At 37.8% G+C, this 19,185-nt stretch overlaps 1 protein-coding gene across 5 annotated transcripts; it reads left to right on the forward strand.

The window, feature by feature from the left end:
* The first annotated feature begins 880 nt into the window (after window positions 1-880).
* Window positions 881-18,970, forward strand: LOC107782219 (BAG-associated GRAM protein 1-like). Of its 5 annotated transcripts, none has more exons than XM_016603077.2 (18): window positions 881-1,423; window positions 2,220-2,270; window positions 2,437-2,534; window positions 3,270-3,345; window positions 3,526-3,654; window positions 3,767-3,813; window positions 4,834-4,951; window positions 5,062-5,178; window positions 14,491-14,520; window positions 14,634-14,733; window positions 15,313-15,419; window positions 16,566-16,709; window positions 16,790-16,894; window positions 17,245-17,391; window positions 17,469-17,522; window positions 17,648-17,711; window positions 18,561-18,622; window positions 18,712-18,970. In XM_016603077.2, the coding sequence occupies exons 1-18, from the start codon at window positions 1,208-1,210 to the stop codon at window positions 18,910-18,912; spliced, it is 1,866 nt and encodes a 621-aa protein (XP_016458563.2). In that variant the 5' UTR covers window positions 881-1,207; the 3' UTR covers window positions 18,913-18,970. The 5 variants fall into 5 exon arrangements, with proteins under 5 accessions (XP_016458563.2, XP_016458564.2, XP_075075458.1 ...); XM_016603078.2 differs by having other exon boundaries at window positions 881-1,408; XM_075219357.1 differs by having other exon boundaries at window positions 1,274-1,408; window positions 2,201-2,270.
* Window positions 18,971-19,185: the final 215 nt, after the last annotated feature.

Raw genomic sequence — 19,185 nt, forward strand, 5'->3', positions numbered from 1 at the left:
ATGAGAATCTTGGCACATCAAACTGATTGAATATCTCAATTTATGGTATGTTACTGGTTCTTATCATGAGTTGAAGGATTTGTTCAATACGTTCTTAGTCCAAATCGACCAAGGATTTGAAATTCTATTTTACTCAACTATATTTGTTGATAAATATTAACGATCTTTAATTTTGAGAAGAAGAAGAGGAGGAGGAGGGATTCAATATTTTTAATGCGGAACATATATATATATATATATGTGTATAAAATTAATAAAATTTTAACATACTTAGTTTTGAACGTATAATTTTAAGAATGCAATGAGTATTAAAGACTATATAAACTGAATACGTGAAATTTAACTCCTGGATTGCTCTATTTGATTACTTGTTAAGTTATTAAAATAAGCCAGTACTATATAATACAGTATTATTAATACTCCTATAATCTTTTAAGATGTGCGCCGGGCCGCCGGCCATCATTATTGTTCTCTCTTAGCCATCATTGTTCGCACCTCTTCCTACGCTTTTTGCTTTCTCTACATTTTATTTATTTTATCGATATAGATTGCTTTCTGTTTGATTTAGTACTTGTTATTTGTATACTATCGTGTTAATGAGATTAAATAATTGACTAATTAAATGTAAATTTATTTTAGTAAGTTTTTAAATTTTCTTTGACAATAACTTTTCTTATTTACAGTGAAGGGTAGGGTGTAATTATTTCCCCAAACTTCTAAACAAACACTTTTTAGTCCTTTACAAAGTGGCAAAAGCTGGAAATTCCACTATACTAACTCACATGGACGGCTTAATGAAAAACATTCTATTTTAAATTCCACCATTTCCATAATATTCTTGTCGTTAGGAAGTTTCTAAAGTTCCATAATACCCCTAATTTCTCTCTAATCATTCCACTAAACCTCCCTCTAAACTTTAAAGCAAAAGGGCTAAATCCGTCATTTCAGTTCTGTCTATTTAATCACGCTTCCACGCTCCCTCCCTTTTTTCGTTCCTTTTTGTCTCTCTCTCACACAAACACACACTTTACTCTGTCTATGCACATAAAAAATGTTTCTGTTTCTCCTCTGAATAACTTCAATGATTCAATGGTGCTTTTGGAAATTGGACCATTCCATTTGATAGCTACACGCCTATACTAAGGAATTTTCGTTCCATCAACTTTTGTCCCGTTTACTATTTGCGCAGTTTTTTGTGCAATTATAGATGACTATGGAGACGGTGTTGGAGTTTCTCTTGCCGTCATGGTGGGAGGTGCAAGTCACCGTCTTCGCGACGGCCTTTATTGTTCTCTGTTGCTGGTTCTTCACCCTCGACGGAGATGACATAGTTGAGTATCGCACTCGGGTTGACGGTTCTGGTATTGTCAGTAGCGTCACTAAACTGGAGGATGATCCAGCATATAGAGTAAGTGGATTCGAAGTAAGTAGAATGTACTCCCAGTTTATATACATATACATTTTCCTTTCACTAATTCAAAAGGAGTTTAAGTTATATACGCTGTCAATTTAAGGAATTTTACACCCCGTCAGAATCACCTAAATATGTTGTAGCAGTTAAACTTGTCTTATTTTTAAGATCATAAATCCCGCATTTTAAGGAGGCTTGCCTGTACAAATCCTTTGGGTGGTGTAGCTAACATAGGCTCATTATGAAATAATGTCAAAGTCATCTTCCTGCGTCCTATCCTGTTGTAAATAAAAATCTGAGTTAGTTAAAACGAGCATTAGAACTTGTCATTGTGACGAATTTTATTCCAAATTGGAAGAGTACTGAGTTTAGAAGATGAAGTAGAGATCACTGGCCTAGCTTCTCTAATAATGAGGATGACATCCACATAGTTGATAAGTATACTTATTTGTGTTTGCTTTAGTTGTAACTTGCATCTATTATTCGGCAACTTCAGAAGCTAACTCTAGATATTGTTATAAGAGTTCAATCAGTTGTTGGCGTTGTTTCTCAAAAATCATGTGTGCTTCGTCGAAATTATGATAAGCTGAAATTTGATTTTGCATAGTCCAATCATCATATTTCCAATGAAAATGTACCACACAAAAGTCTAATCCTGATTCCGAATGACCAATATAAGAAGTTAACAGGAATATCTAACTTTCTTAGGAAGGAAATGATCCCTTGATTGAAATTTATAAACTTCTTTTTCGTTTTCATCATGTGATTTTCCACTTGTTTGACGTGCAGTTGCGCACTTATTTTGTAGATGTGCCAGTTAAAAGGGGATGCTCAAACTAATTCTTCATACGTAATCAAGGTATATTTGAACTTCATGTTCATGCACTAATTATAACTCCTATCTCTGGATTTGGTGCATTGTACAGTACTGCTATTGGTTGCCATGCTTATTGCATTAGAATATTCATGTGATGGCCATATCTGCAACTCATAGTTGACTACTTGTACTTTGTCCAATGTTTCAGGTTGAATTGTTGGCTGCTAAAAATCTTATTGCTGCTAATTTGAATGGGACTTCAGATCCATATGCAATCATCACTTGTGGGAAACAAAAGAGATTTAGGTGGCTACCTCTATTTTATTATCCTATGATCTTGGCGTAGTGGTTTACCTTGTCTATGGGTAGTTATGAGTATGCTTTTCTATTATTGATGATTTTTGAACCAGCTTCCATCATCAAAGATTGAATGTGTCACGATGTTCTTGCACGAATATACATCTTTATAATCTATGTTTAATAGATCATGCAAACATAAATGATTGGTTGATTTGGTCCATTCTGATTGATATTCAAATTTGTTTGGATAAGCATGTTTTTTTTAATTAATGTGGAAAGCAATTTGAGAACCATCTTTTTCATGTTTGTCTCTTTCCATTGATTGAAAGTGCATGCAAGTTCTAACCTTCTACCTTATATGATTCTGTCAGTTACTTGTGATCTTTGAGTTTTTCTTAGAACATTTTTGGAATAAAGATTAATATGTACTATGAGACTCTCACAACTGTGGCTAAGTAAAATGAACTCCTTTTGATATAATATGAAGGAGAAACCAGACCTTTTGATACTTATATTGTTGGTTAGCTTAGTTTTGAGATGGTCTTTGCTCCATTACACTGTGTTGTAATAGTTGACAGTCAAGGTTGGGTGCGAGCTTACCTTCTTTTTTGGTGATTGGTTTGTTAACAATGTGTACAATGGGGATTGGGGAGTTACAGAAAGTTGTAAAACTATCTCTTCAGCATACTTTTCACTCCTATATTACACATGTTTCAAGTTATGTTCTTCAAAGTGTTGCAGTTCAATGGTTCCTGGTTCAAGAAATCCTATGTGGGGGGAGGAGTTCAACTTCTCTGTTGACGAGCTTCCAGTAGAGGTAGCTCCCAATAAATCTTTTGACATAAAGCACGAACTTACTGCAGTCTGTGTTTTGTAATCATCTTCAGATTTTTGTGTGCTGTATTTGCTGTTTGATTACTTTAACATTCAATATTATATTGGTTTCGTGTTTTTATTATCTTTTTGTAATGAATTATTTTTCTTGATTGTATGACAGATTAATGTGACAATATATGATTGGGATATAATTTGGAAAAGTGCTGTTCTTGGTTCAGTGACTGTAGCTGTTGAAAATGAAGGTCAAACTGGTGCAGAATGGCATACATTAGACAGTTCATCTGGGCAGGTATTATTGATTATGTTATCCTCTTTTCTTTGAAAAAACATCATTTATTGTGGATGTTTTAGTGGTTGTTCTTTTACAGAGTTTTGGCTGTTGTTTTTTTTTTCTTTTTCAGGTTTATCTTCATATTAATACTTTAAAGCACAATGTCAATTTTTCAAGGTGCTCTTTTGCTCCCTTTTCTTTTAGGGTCTTACATTATTTCTTATTTGAATGTCAACCATCTTTATGGGACTAGTGTTTTATATTTGAATACATAATCAGCTATTTGTCCACTCATAGGTTCCTTCTTTTGGTCAAATGTACATACTCTTTCAAAGAGTTGAGTTGGGGATTTACGTGCTATTAGAGATTTTGTGATAGGATAGCTTACCAATATTACATATGGTTCCCCCAATCTGTCAAGGTTTTGCTTATTTGCTGAGCTACTATAAAGCATTTGTGGCTCGAGAATACAGTGCAACCTCGAAACTTGAGTTTGTGCACAGTGTAAAATGTGGCAGGACCAGCTTCTGAATAAGTTACTTAATTGTTTGGTGAACTTGGTTCTACTCTGGATAGTTTCTACGGTTTTTTATGATTCAACATTATTTTTCGGTGCCACAGTTATAGAATATAGTAACTTAGCTGCTATTTGGAGGGGGTGTGCTTTCCCTCTTGTTCAGCTCATTATTCAATAGTACGGAAGTGTATATATGTAATAATACACAAGTGATAGATATCAATTTGATTTTCATGCTTGCAATAGGTGGATAAAGAAAAAAATGGAGAATTAGGAAGAATTAACCAGGTAACAAAACACTCCTCACTTAATGAGAAAATGTGGGAATAGGGGAGATAAAAGAGCGAGGCATGAATGTTGATCCTTTAATCATCAGATGATTACTCTTTACGGAGATATATTTCTGTTAAAGCTTTACTTGGCAATGCTTTGATGACACTTAGAGTTCAGGAAAAAGAAAATAATTTTGAAGCAATGCTACGAGCATTATCCACACTCTCTGAAGTGTCACATGGGTATTGTTTATGGTCGGATTTTCTCTCTGTTGTTGGAAGATTCTTGATCCCTCAGAGAATTATGTAATTACTTATGGTTCATCACTCTGTTCCTTGAAAAGATTAGTGTTCATCTTAGCTGAAAGATAATACTCTTATTCCCCCTTCTTCATTTGGTGGTTTTAGAGGTTTGAACGGCCATGCTAATACTCGTAGAAGGATTGATTTGGATAAACAAGGACCAACTGTTGTTCATCAGAAACCTGGGCCGCTGCAAACAATATTTGATCTCCCTGCTGATGAGGCAAGTGCTAAGTTTTGACTGATAAAGGACTCTTGGTTTGGAAGAACTCTAAGGTGGAAATTTTGGACTGTTGTGAGTCAGTTCTTTGCTAATCAATGTAGTTATTTCAGGTTGTCGAACATAGTTATTCATGTGCTCTAGAAAGGTCATTCTTGTATCATGGCCGTATGTATGTTTCGACATGGCATATCTGCTTCCACTCAAACGTATTCTCAAAGCAAATGAAGGTCAGATCCTCTTTTGATTGTACCTCGTGATATTTTACTTTGTGGATCTACTTTTTACCTAAAATTTTCTAAGCTAAATGCTTATGATTAATTTGTTTTCTCCGGTGAATTATATCCCATTGACTGCCATGAGTTTGTTCTGGGTATTCTACATTTCTGCCAGAAGCGTAGTTCAAAATTTTGTAGTATCACCCTGCCTGTGGATATCTTGAAATGGAGCAAGTTTTATGAGGAAAGATTGCTAATAGCAGTTTTTAATGGATGAATGTTGGATAAAGGGATTTTAATCTGTGTTAGTTTATATGGATCCACCACACTATAGAGTGCCTGGTCCTCTACCGAGAATACTAATGAAGTAGTAAGTAAATGAGATACGGGATTTTTACGTGCAAAAATCCCACTCAAGGGGACAAAAACCACGACCTACACTTGTAGACTTTCAACTCACTAACTTGCAATCACACTATTACAAGCCACTTTATAATGACTCTATTATAAAGACTTCAACTCAACTGACTTGTGATACACTTACCACAAACCACTTTGTCATACACTAGTTACAAACACTTTAACTTATGACTAACTCTAGTCACAACATAAACTCAGAAGGTTTATGATTTTAGGTTTCCTAAAACACAACTTCTAAGAAAGTAAGATAGGAGTTACAACGAAGAACAAATAACAAGATTACAACTCAACTACGGATACACATAGACTCATTGTGGAACTGATCCTTAGTGGAGTTGTCTTCTTGTTCTTGACAACTTGTGACTTCAATGCTAGATCAACTCTTTAATGTTTGAGAGAATATCACTAAATGCTCAAGTGAATATCTTGTGTCTTGCACCATGTTGTTATACCGCCAAAGACAACCCAAGGATGATGTCAGTTCATGGTTGGTACACGCCACTTCCCAATGGGAAGTGACTGCTGCACTGTCACGTGTACAGTTGCAGGCACGTACTTTCTGCAGTTACTTTCCAGTTGTATAGTTGACTTGTACTTCTGTCAGAGAACATCCAGGGATCAGGTCCCTGTCTTGTTCCTCTTTTCTCTTTATTTGCTGCAGTTCACATTAGTTGGAGTTCAAGCTGGACTTCGTTCATTTGAAATGTGTACCAAGTGTGTCAGGTTCCCTATCTGGTTCTTGACAGTAAATTTGTTAGATCATCAAAACATAAGGCAAAGACAGTGAAAGCCCATCAATTTCCCCCTTTTTGATGAGACAAACTTAGGCATCGATAACAGTTATTTAGAGCAGAAATAACCAGATAAGGTAACAGGAACTTCACAAGTTTCCCCTGACCTTTTGCTTTTGATTCCCCCTTAACCAGATCCTCTGTTTCAATCAATTTCCATTGCATTTATATTATACTATGCTATACTTCCCCCTTTTGGCATCATTAAAAATACACAAGCAAGCAAACAACATAAAGAAGTCTAACACATATGTGCACACAACATGACAAAAAAGAGAAGCCAAAAGAAAACAACATTGTACAAGCAAAAAGAAGAGTTGTTTCATTGATATGAAAAATGGACGGAGTAAACAGGAGCAGTAACGGTGAAATCCAACATGCCATCAACAAAAAGACAAACAAAAAGAGAAACAAAAGCCACAAAACATCTTAACAGAAGACAGCTGGGCGCTGAGAGGTTTCTAAGGGGCGCTAGAAGAGAGACTTGGAGAAAGAGGCAGCAAGGGTTTTGAGAACCAGGTCCATACGGGCATTTGTAGACAACTGCTCTTCAAGCAATTTTGCGCGAAACTCATCATTTTCCTTTGTCAAGCGGGCAACTTCTTCATTGGTGGAATTAACAGAACCAGGTCCCCTAGCAGCTTGACTGAGCTGAGTTTCCAGTATTGCATTCTGAGCCCTCATCCTCCTGATCTCTTCGGAAGCAGCATTTTGAGCATTTGATCAGCTGAGAAATGGTCGAGGTGCTTCCACCAACCTTTTCTACGCACTCACATTCTCCCAGAGTAGTTTTGGAGAAGGTTTGCTTGTGTGTGCCCACTTTGAGATTAGCCAAAGGAACCTTGTAGAACTTAAACACTCGAGTGAGGAGAAAGCCATATGGGAGCCCGTGATTGCCGCCTTTAAAGTTTGTCACCTTTTGCATATGTTCTATCATGATTGCTGGCAGATTGATCGGGACGAATTCATCAAGAGCCTTCATTAATACCAGATCAGACTTTGAAGCGATAGACCGCCTCTCAGCACGAGGTAAAAGCACCTTATTGACCAGCTCAAAGAGAAACTGATACTCAGGAAGTAGTGTCTTCTTATGCACCCGTTCCCCCTGCTGAACAACTTGCTCTTTCATGATAGCTCTCCTAAAGCTATCACCACAGGCACCCTACTGAGGACATCCCTTCACATGGAATTTGGAGAACTTTCCCCGATGCTGAAGCGTCAAGCACAATGTCTACTCCATTTACTGGCACACATATGTGATCCTCCTCAACAGAGAGATGCGTAGAAATTTTGTACCGCATCTTCGTACACCTTAGGCGCATCCTCTTGAAACAAATGCTTCCATTGTTGAAATTCCACCATCTCCAGAACTTGCCTCATACCTGTCATCTCTGAGGTTGCCGGGTCAAACATACGACCCCACAAGACTTTCTGAGTTCTCAATCTCTCTTGCCAAAGACCACTGTCACTAGGTATGGTCTTCATAGAACCAGGTCCCCTGCAGTTTCCCGTTTTCATTTTTTGGACCCCTCAACAGACTTCCCTTTCCGGTTTACAACCCCCACAGTATCTCCTTCAGACATAGCTTGCTCAACTACAACCTTCTTAGACTTACTACTACCCTTCACGGATGTTCCACTTTGTTTTTCAATAGCTTCATCGGAAGCTCCAACCACAGACTTCTGGATTTTTGTAGATCGTTTTACTAAGGAACTGAGTTCCTCTACAGCATCTTTATCAACCTCAACCACTGGAATGCTTTTGTCAGACACAAATTCCCCCTGTTTTATCAACTTCTTGTTTTTCTTAACACTCCTCTTACTTTTCTGCAAGGCAGACTCGAAAGTCTCTTTCTGCTGCAACCTGGTAGAGAGTCGCTTGGAAGAGGATTCAGGATTCTCTGTTGGTTTGTGCATCTTAAACCACACGCTGACTTCATCAACAGGGATCTCACTGTGTGGAATGGATTCTAAGGGCTTAGGATAAACAAGAGGTTCCTGAGTTGATTTAACTGGAAGAGAATCAGGTTCTCCAACAGTTTTTTCTGTGACTGTTTCATGGACTGGAGACTCGAAGAGTACCAAGGTTCTTTCATCGCCTAAGAATGGAGCTTCTTCCCCCTGAGACTCAGACAAGAGGGAGGCTCCTTCGTTCAAAAGACTCTCAGCAGCGATAGCCATGTGTGCTGCTTCCTTTTCTGGTGACTCTGTGAGAGCCACTGAGTCCAAAATGGAGGAGTTTAGATACTGATCAGGATCATCCTCAGAGACCTCTGACATCTGAGTGGTAACACTTCCTGAGTGTTCTTTGGTGAGATCAGAAAAAGGGGGAGACATGGGGTTTTCAACACATGGAAGGGAGACAAAGTTTAACGAAGAAGGAAAAACAATAGGAGATGAGGAGGAAACAGGTGTGGGTGTTGCAGTAATAGGGATAGTGGAAGAGTGAATCTCTGGAGTTGACTTTAAGGATGATGGGGAAGTGAGAGTGGTGTTGATGGTAGAAGAAGGAAAAGATTGTTCATTTGCCATTGTAGGAGAATTTGGTAGGGAATTTGAGTGACAGAGAAGTTAAGAGAGGATCACATAGATACAAAAGGAGATGAAGGTTCAGGACTGCTGTGAGAGAGAGAGAGTTTTATGGGAAGAAGGGTCAATGATGAGAAGGGAGAGAAACGGGTTCTGAAGGGTTTCAAAATGGTGGTAGGTTTGTGGGAATACGTAACATGCAGAGGAGGTAAAAGAATTTGAAAGACAAGACGTGATATGCAGACTCTGAAAAGTCGGATGATGTGGTAGTTGAATTAATTTTGTTAACCTTTTTGAGAAAGCATGCGAAAAACAAACACATTACTGCTAACCTGTGGTACAGGAACCTGATTCCCGAACAGTTTTTGAAAAAGATTTTAGCAGCTCTTCTTTCGCAGTTCAGCATCGTACCTTTAGCTTCTATAATCGTCATGCGTGTTTACCTGCAACGGTATCGATGTGAGTTAGGCTTGGCCAGAAAACACTTTAGCTAGTTTTACCTGAAGGTGATTTTCATAGCCAATTGATGAGGTATCAGGTTCTCAATTAAGCTTCAATAGCCCCAGCTTCACCCTGTTTCTTTCAAAATGTTCCCCGCTAAATGCTTTGGTGAAGATATCTATAAATTGATGTTCTTGTGCAGCAAAATCTCATACAAATAAGTCCCTTTTTCACATTATTTATGAGACAAAGGTATCTGACATCAACGTGTTTGGTCCTCTTGTGCTAGACCTGGTTCTTTGCCATGTTAAGAGCGTCTGCTTCGCTGTTGAGAGAACCTAGGTTGTATTTCCTCGTACCCCATGAGATTAAGCATGATCCATAGAATGAGCCATTCCAGATGTGCTCTTCTTGACCATCAGATAACCTTGTTTCCTTCAAAATGATGCAGTTCCTCTTGCATTGCTGAATGCCCGTCAGCATCCTTCAAGGCTTCCTTGATATTTTTTGAGTTCTATCTGGGATAGAAATACAGAGAAGGCTAGGGAATTTCTGCCTTTTGATTTTGTCTAAATCCAGAATCAAGGGGGGTGATTATGTTATCGAGTGGATGGGAGCTTTTATGTTTCCACTTGGGGACTGAAGTTTGATTAGTAGAGGAGCTGAGTAAATTAAGTGGATTTCCGTGCACTCCTTATTCTGCTGCTTGTGGAGTACCTTGCACCACATCTCCAACTCTTTCTTCAGCTTCGTCATTTGAAACATCAGATATTTCCCCAAGAACCAAAAGTGGTTCATTATCTTGATCATCATTGTTTCCTCCCTTGTTAGAAGAGGGAGTCTTGTTGAATAGCTCATGACCACTTTCTTCCACACATTGTGTCCTTTTGTTGCAGACATTGTAGACTTTGCTTTGAGAGGAATATCTCAGAAGGATTCCTTCATCGCTTTTTGCATCAAACTTCCCAAGCTGGTCCTTCCCGTTGTTGAGAACATAGCGTTTGCATCCAAAGTTTCCCAAATGAGTTATCTTTGGTTTTCTTCTATTGAGCAGCTCATAGGTTTTTTTTTAGGAGGGACCTGATCATACACCTGTTCACCAAGTAGCAAGCAGTGTTTATTGCTTCTGCCCAGAATTTTTGGCGATTCCACTATCGATGAGCATTGTCCATGCCATGTCTTCCAGAGTTCTGTTCTTCCTTTCAACAACACCATTTTGCTGTGGAGTCCTTGGTGCTGAGAAGTTGTGAGTGATCCCATTTTCATTACAAGACTCATCAAATTTGGTATTGACAGATTCTGTCCCGTGGTCAGATCTGATACATGCTACCTTCAATTCCATCTTCACTTGGATCTTCTTGACAAATGTCACAAATACCTCAAAAGTCTCTTTCTTTTTTCTAAGAAACAGTGTCCAGGTGAATCTTGAATTTGGCAATCCATGAACCAGGTCCTTCTGAATGAGTTCATTCAGAAAGTGAGAAGCTTGCGTGTCTCAATTTTTATGCTAAAGTTTTGCATCATTATCAACTGCTTTTAAGCAGCTCATATCACCAGCTTGTAGAGATTTAAAGTCAGTGACGTAGATGTTCTTGTATCTTTTGGCTACTAAGACCACTTCACCAGTTACCAGATTGGTAACTGTGTGCATTTTTGATAAGAACTCTACTTTGTTCCCTTTATCACAGAGTGTGAAAGAGAATTTCCAACATTTCCAACACAGTGAATGTACCCTCTTTTTTTTTCCAAAGGATACATTCCCTTCCCTGCAGAGCTTTCAGTGAGAGAAAATCCATGGTGTTTCCAGTCATGTGCTTTTAGCATCCACTGTCCATGAACCATTGCAGTCCGTTTCCTCTCACTGTTCCCTGCACATATAAATTACGGGTTAGATTTAGGAACCCAAACTAGTTTGGGTCCCTTGTTATGAGAAAATGGATAAATAAGAGCTTTTCTAGTCCATGCAGGCAATATTCGTTTCTTGGAGCGGTACCTGGTCCCTCTTTAGTAGTCACTTTTTCAGTAAACAATTTTTTTTCTGAACAGAGTGAACCCTGACCTGACAATTTTCTTTGAAGTGCCCATTGTTCCCACAGTGGGTACAAAGCCAGTTATCAGGAACTGTGACATACTTGCTGTGAGGGTTGTAAGGAGTTTTCTGCTTTTGAAACCCGATTCCCTGCCTGTTTTCACTATTGTTGAAGTACATGGCAGTGACAGCATCTGAGGACCAGGTCCACTTGAGAGATTTCTCAAGATCAGTTTTTTACTTTCTTCAGTTCAGCTTGAAGCTGCCCATTTTTCTCGAGTTCACCACATAGACTAGTTTTAACATCATTTAATTCTTTTTCAAGCTTGATGTGTGACTCACCGGCTACTTCTTTCCCTTTCTCAATACTTGTAGGCCTAAGTTCTGATTTGAGTCCCTCAATAGTTTCCTCTAGGTCAGTGATTATCACTAAAAAGTCATCCCTCTCTTACTCAGTAGCTGCAATTTTCTCTTTTAGAGTGTGCTTTTCATTGCTAAAGCTTTCTATGATTTCTTTCAAATCAACAACCACTACCATCAAGTCATCTCTCTCATTTTCTACATTATTTATTTTTTCATTCAAAGTTTCCTTTCCTTTTTCAAAATTAGCTATGGTCTCATTTAGATCAACTACATAGACCACCAGATCGTCTCTAGATTGTTCAGCATCTCCTAGCTCTATGGTCAAGATCTCCATATCATTAATAAGGCTATAATATGCATCAATTAGAACATTTGCTAATGACCTTAATTTCTTAGAAGAGTAAGACTTCAGATTTCTCTCAACATCCCTGAAATTTACCTCATCATTTTCATCCTCTTCATCATCGTCAGACTGAGCCATCAGCGCAAACAGTGAGTCATACTTCGTTGCTTCAGTTTCTACTGCCATCATGGAGCTGTTTTCTGCATCTGGTTCCCCTTCTGATTTACTGGAGGAGTCTCCCCAAGCAGCAAGAGCTTGCTTCACAACATTGTCAACTGCACTATTTTGAATGAACCGTTTGTCAGGAACCTGGTTCCTTTTTGCTACTTTGTCAGGATTTTATTTGTATTGCTCCTGTTTCACGAGTGGACAGTTTTTGATGAAATGCCCTGGCTTTCCGCACTTGTGACAGAGATCATTGTTCCTTGCCTTACTTGAATTACCCCTCTTTGGTATACCACCATTTCTTCGAACCATCTTTTGAAACCTTTTAGTAAGATAGGCCGTATCACTATCTTCTTGACTTGAGTCACTGTTTGCAGCCTTGAGCACCACGTTTTTTCCTTCTTTGGCTCTCTTCTTTCACTGTCTTTCTTTCTTTTCATCTTGCATGTCTTCAGATTTCCAATCAACTCATCCATGGGTAGAGTTTGTAAATCTTTAGCTTCAGTGATGGCATTTACTTTACTCTCCCAAGAGCCAGGTAGAACACTGAGAATCTTCGTTACAAGCTTGTTTCTGGGAATAACTCCAAGTGAATTAAGCTCATTTATGATGGATGTGAATCTAGTGTGCATATCTTGTATAGACTCATCATCTTTCATCCTGAAGAGCTCATACTCAGTGGTGAGCATGTCAATCTTGGACTGTTTAACCTGAGTAGTTCCTTCGTGTGCGGTTTGCAATGCTTCCCATATTTCTTTGGCAGAATCACAAGCTGAGATTCTGTTGTACTCATCAGGTCTTATACCACATACCAAGATTTTCTTGGCATGATAGTTCTTTTCTACGACTTTTCTGTCAATATCACTGTACTCTTTTCTATTTTTCGGCACCATTGGTCCAGTTTCTCCAAGCTTCTTCATAGGAACATGTGGACCATCACAAATGACGTCCCATAGTTCTGAGTCTTCAGCCATTATAAAATCATGCATACGAGTCTTCCACCAGCCGTAGTACTGACCATTGAATCTAGGAGGTCTGTAGGTTGATTGTCCTTTCTCAAAGTTAGGTGGAGCAACCATTGAGATCCTTTCTAGGTGTTAACCTTTTAGAAAGAACCTGCTCTGATACCAATTATTAGTTTATATAGATCCACCACACTATAGAGTACCTGGTCCTCTACTGAGAATACTATTGAAGCAGTAAGTAAATGAGACGCATGATTTTTACGTGGAAAAATCTTACTCAAGGAGACAAAAACCACGACCTACACTTGTAGGCTTTCAACTTCACTAACTTGCAATCACACTATTACAAGCCACTTTGTAATGACTCTATTACAAAGACTTCAACTCAACTAACTTGTGATACACTTACCACAAGCCACTTTGTCACACACTAGTTACAAAGAGTTTAACTTATGGCTAACTTTAGTCACAACATAAACTCAGAAGGTTTATGATTTTGGGTTTCATAAAACACAGCTTCCAACAAAGCAAGATAGGAGTTACAATGAAGAACAAATAACAAGATTACAACTCAACTACGGATACACATAGACTTATTGTGGAACTGATCCTTAGTGGAGTTGTCTTCTTGTTCTTGACACACTTGTGACTTCAATGCTGGATCAACTCTTTAATGCTTGAGAGAATATCACTAAATGCTCAAGTGAATATCTTGTGCCTTGCACCATGTTGTTATACCACCAAAGACATCCCAAGGATGATGTCAGTTCATGGTTGGTATACGCCTCTTCCCAATGGGAAGTGACTGCTACACTGTCTGCTGCACTGTCGCGTGTACAGTCGCAGGCAGGTACTTTCTGCAATTGCTTTCCAGCTGTATAGTTGACTTGTACTTTTGAAAACATCCAGGGATCAGGTCCCTGTCTTGTTCCTTTTTTCTCTTTATTTGCAGCAGTTCACATTAGCTGGAGTTCAGGCTAGACTTCGTTCATTTGAAATGTGTACCAAGTGTGTCAGGTTCCCTATCTGATTCTTGACAGTAAGTTTGTTAGATCATCAAAATATAAGGCAAAGACATTGAAAGCCCATCAATCTGAATAGAGACTATTTACATTTTTTAATTTCTCAAGGTTATGTGGATAAATATATCCTATTCCTTCCCATTCCATTCTAAGCATAAAAAGAACTGGTAACGACTGTACCATTTTGATTTTGGTAAATGAATCTCAATAATGCTGAAATTGGTTAGTTTATTTAACCACGCTTACTGCATTTGCAGGTAATTATTCCTTTAGCGGAAATAGATGAGGTACGATATTCTCCTTGTTTTTTTACCATGATCTGTTCTTCCAAGTTGTCAGTGTGCTTGGAATTTAGCTGGGCCATTTGCAGAAATCAGCAAGAGTATTATTTTTCTTTTAGATAAGGAGGAGCCAGCATGCATTTGTTAATCCTGCTATTACAGTAATTCTCCGCATTGGTGCTGGCGGCCATGGGGTGCCTCCGTTAGGAAATCCGGATGGTTAGTATTTTAACCTAATCTTTTAACCTTATTTTTCATTTCACTAGAAACACATTTTCTTTTGTTTTAAAAGAAACAGGAAGTTGGCAAGCTGTGAGTGAGCGTTTTCTCGCTAGGTTTCAATTTTTGATATGTTATGAGAAGATTCTATGATATCACCACTGGCACTGCTAGCATTATCATGCAAGACTAGAAATTCTACCTAAGTATTTTCTCCATCCCAAAATAAATGTTCTTCTTCCACCATTGACACAAAATAATGTATACTTCTCGAGAAACTAAGATTTTACCTTACACTATATAATACAAGTTGGGTCCCAGTTATTTTTTAACTTCCGAATATTCTCAATATGACATGTTCCTATTTCTGCTAAAGAAAGACTGGCTCAACCTATCAACCCATGTTTCTCCATTATCGAGAAACCACTTTCTTACAATCTTATCAACTGAAAACTAGACATCCAATTTGGAGACAAGGGAAGTGGTTTGTTTTGCTTATGTTAGACAGTTGAACTTGAAATTTAAATTCTGGATGTATTACGACCGATATGCTAATCACCTAGTTTTCTTCACTTTCAGGTAGAGTAAGATATAAATTCGCATCTTTTTGGAATAGGAATCATGCGTTAAGAGCCTTGCAACGTTCAGCAGATAACTATCATGAAATGCTAGAAGCTGAGAAGAAGGTTATATTTTATTTTCTTTCTGTGCTTTTAGTTGGTCCTTTTTCTGATTATTATCTGAGACAATAAGCACTCCTGGTTATCATATATCCATAGTGAATAGTGATACAACCACCCATGAATCAAATTGAATATTTAACCTTAGCTGTCTTAAAAACATTTATGTATTCAATAAAAGAGGTATTCTGAAAGCTGAGATGTACGACAGCGTTGAATGCATTAGCATTCATCACATATGGGTTTTCCTTCTGTCAATGAAATCCCTACTTAATGGCACCACTGAGCATAAACAAAGATGTTTTTTGTGTTTATGGAACTTCCTTTTCTAATTCTTTTTATCAAAAAAGTTGCACGGCATGGTTACCATATTTATTTGTGCTCGAGGAAAGAACCTTCCATATGAAGATTAGTTTGATTACCATATCCAGTATTTCAAAGAGCTCTCTTTTGGTAGCATAAATTTATTGTAACAACGCTGAAGCATGTCAGTGTCCCTTCTGGGCACCAAAATCAGGAAAAAAAAGAAACAGCAAAGAAAGAGACTAGTATGAATGTATTGAGCTGGCATGGTCTGTCTTATTTCTTTGGGTTCCTTTTGTTCATAATGAATTCCCCAAAGCCTCCATATTAATTGCATCTCTATCATGGATTATAATCTTTATGCAAGTTATCCTGGACGTCTATGTTTAACAAGGGGAGAAGAAGCATGAGGCCTTTGATGTTATGAACAACTTGGCTTACTGAATTATCTCTGTTATGTGAAGGCTTTACATTTTAGTAGCTTTCTGTCATCGTTCTTTGCCTGTTTAGGCAGCATGCTAGTAATCATTTTGCAAAATAATACTGCTTTGTCTACTAGATATCCGTTTCCTGATTGCTTACTTCCATTCTACGTCAATGGTGCTATGTAGTTATATTTTATCTGTAAGCTTCTTGAAGCAACATGTTCTGCAGATTCTTTATTAATCTCGGCATGTTTTGTATTCACCGTTACAGCTAGAACATCAGAACATTTTCTTTACTTTAGCTTTAAGTTGTCTCTAACAGCATTTTTACTTTTTAGGTTTAAATTGTCTCTACCTTTTAGACTTTGGCTTTGCATGACTTTTCTTTTAATATATCTTAAATTTCCCTCTTTTCTCTCTGTAGGAGATGGAACAGTCGGCACTGCGTGCACATAGCAGCTCGGTCAAAGGATGTAAAAAGATGGAATTAAATCAGGAAGAAAGTGTGACCAAGATTCAGAAATGTCAACCATTTATTAAAGAAGAAGTCCTCTCTGGTATATATGATGTATGTAAGATATTTAATCTCTTACATTTTTGGGACTAGGACTTCTTTCCATGATTTATGACGCTCTTAAATTTTGCAAGGATGTTTTGCCATGCACAGCCGAGCAATTTTTTGACTTGCTATTGGCTGATGGTTCAAATTTCACTAATGAATACCGTGCAGCAGGGAAAGATTTCAATCTCAATGTAAGCCCCATATTCTATTTAGTATAAAAAATGTTTATGACTCATGCTTCTTTATACGTTTCTCATTTGAACTAGATTATGGAACTTTTTGTTAGAGAATATGCATTATTTTGGGTGGCATATGAAATATTGTTCCAGGAGTAAACTGTTCTGCACGCAATTTATGAAGTTTCGGGGTTATCTTTTGCCTGGAGATATTACTGTGTTTCATTTAGTTCTGCTCAGAGATTAGAATAAATACGAAAATAAATTACTTTAGCCTCATTATGCTTTTCACATCTCAACAGAAATTGCTTTACTTCAGTTGCTTTCGCTTGACTCAAAATATTGAATGTCTTTCTTCTCCGTAGATGGGTGAATGGAATTCTGCTGATGAATATGATGGTCAAATCAGAGAAATTACTTTCAGAACCATATGTAACAGCCCTATGTGCCCTCCAGATACAGCAGTGACAGAGTATCAACATGCTGTTTTATCACTGGATAAAAAAGCTCTTGTAATTATCATATCTCACCTTCAATGTTGTATGTTACTGGTCATGTTTATGCTTACCATTTTCGTATTTTCCCTTAGGTATTTGAGACTGTGCAACAGGCCCATGATGTGCCGTTTGGGTCATGCTTTGAGGTACTAATGACTTTGGGTGTCAGGCCATGATCTTTTCCCAGACTACTCTATGGAATTCCTTATACATTAACTCCATCCTAGACTGCTCCTCATCTTAATCCTGATTAGATTTGCTATTCAATCAGGTACACTGTAGGTGGTCGTTGGAAACAACTTCTGAATCATCCTGCACTTTGGACATAAAAGCCGGTAAGTTTCTTCCATCCGGGTTTCTTGTTCTTCTGGATGTGTACAAGCCACTATCCATTGATCACCTTTGCTTCTAGAAATGAATCTATTGTTCCTGGTCACTTTTCGAATGATGTGTATTTTTCACATTCTACAGCTGCATTGAAAAAGCAGTTTGGGGGGGGGGGGGCGCTCTTTGGCAATGAAGGATTCTTGCAATAAAAAGAGAGCCAGAATGTCGTTTCTAAATGGCTCAAGTAGTGATTTATCACCAGGAATATGTCTACAATTTGAGTAGTCGAACTAGCCTACCACTTAAAGGTATCTTTAGGGTATCTTCTAACTTATCATTTTGCTTATCATCTATTATGCTTTTGGGCAAATCATCTGCCTATCACTCTAATTTACATTCTCACTAGACTCTTACAGAGAATTGATACCCTCGTCATTCATCACACTTGGATTTAATTAGATAGGAAGCTATTTTCCTGGTGCAATGATGAGTTCAGGGCTTATGAGTGCTTTCACAGATGTTGTGCTTGACCAAGTTTCACCTTCCAAGCTTGTTTGATCTAACTTGCTGTTGGATTCTCTCTTTGAAACCCTAGAGATATCATATTTATGTTTTCGTTCGGACGGGTAACTACTGAATCTCTAGTACGTGACACTGTAATCTTCTTTCTCTTTATTCTATTTTTCTGGTGAGTGGCAAGCATGAAACAGTTGAATGCATAATTCGGAGCTGTGATTTTCTTGACCTAAATTTCTCTACTTGAATGATCCTGAAGATTAGTTTAAAAGTCAAAATTTGCACATCCTTGAGAGTGCGGATGTGATGCGAAGTTAAGCTAACTTCAGCAATTTCAACAGGTGCACATTTCAAGAAATGGTGCATTATGCAGTCTAAAATTAAGTCAGGAGCTATTAACGAGGTATTATTTAGCGTCTGTTAGTTATTATGTTCATTCGTTTTGTTAATGTGATGACTTTCCCCCTTTACACTCTTCAATCACTTATGCAGTACAAGAAAGAGATGGCAATAATGTTGGAGGTGGCTCATTCATTGGTTAAACCAAGAGTATCAGTGAGCGAAATAGAAAATGTCAAACCAAGAGAATCAGTGAGTGAAATAGAAAATATCATCTCCACAACACAATCCTTGTATCAACATTGTAACCTATCTCCACCAAGGAGATCCAATGTCCGTCTTTGTAATACGTGAAGATGCAACTTTTTATTTAATGGAATACTATTTTATCTGATATCTGCAAATCTTGTTTTCCAAAGCTGCTCTCTTCAAGGAAAATATCAGTGCAAATCTTTTATTGTTACAGGCTTAGCAACTCAACTTTCATCTCATTTTCATTTTCATGTCTTCCTATAAACTATTTTAAGGCCCCAAAATTTTAGACACTTGTCGAGCATGTCCTATGAATTTCAAAAGGATAAGCTATGCCTAGCAAGGGAGTAAATTATCCATCTTTGTAAGTTGGGA

The sequence above is a fragment of the Nicotiana tabacum genome, chromosome 8 (assembly GCF_000715075.1).
Source record: "Nicotiana tabacum cultivar K326 chromosome 8, ASM71507v2, whole genome shotgun sequence".
Lineage (NCBI taxonomy): Eukaryota > Viridiplantae > Streptophyta > Magnoliopsida > Solanales > Solanaceae > Nicotiana > Nicotiana tabacum.

Coding starts and splice junctions, on each gene's coding strand:
- LOC107782219 (XM_016603077.2), top strand. CDS start 1,208: ATGACTATGGAGACGGTGTTGGAGTTTCTCTTGCCGTCATGGTGGGAG. Junction 3,814..4,833: donor CACAATGTCAATTTTTCAAG/GTGCTCTTTTGC, acceptor TGGTGGTTTTAG/AGGTTTGAACGGCCATGCTA. Junction 17,712..18,560: donor CACTTTGGACATAAAAGCCG/GTAAGTTTCTTC, acceptor CAATTTCAACAG/GTGCACATTTCAAGAAATGG.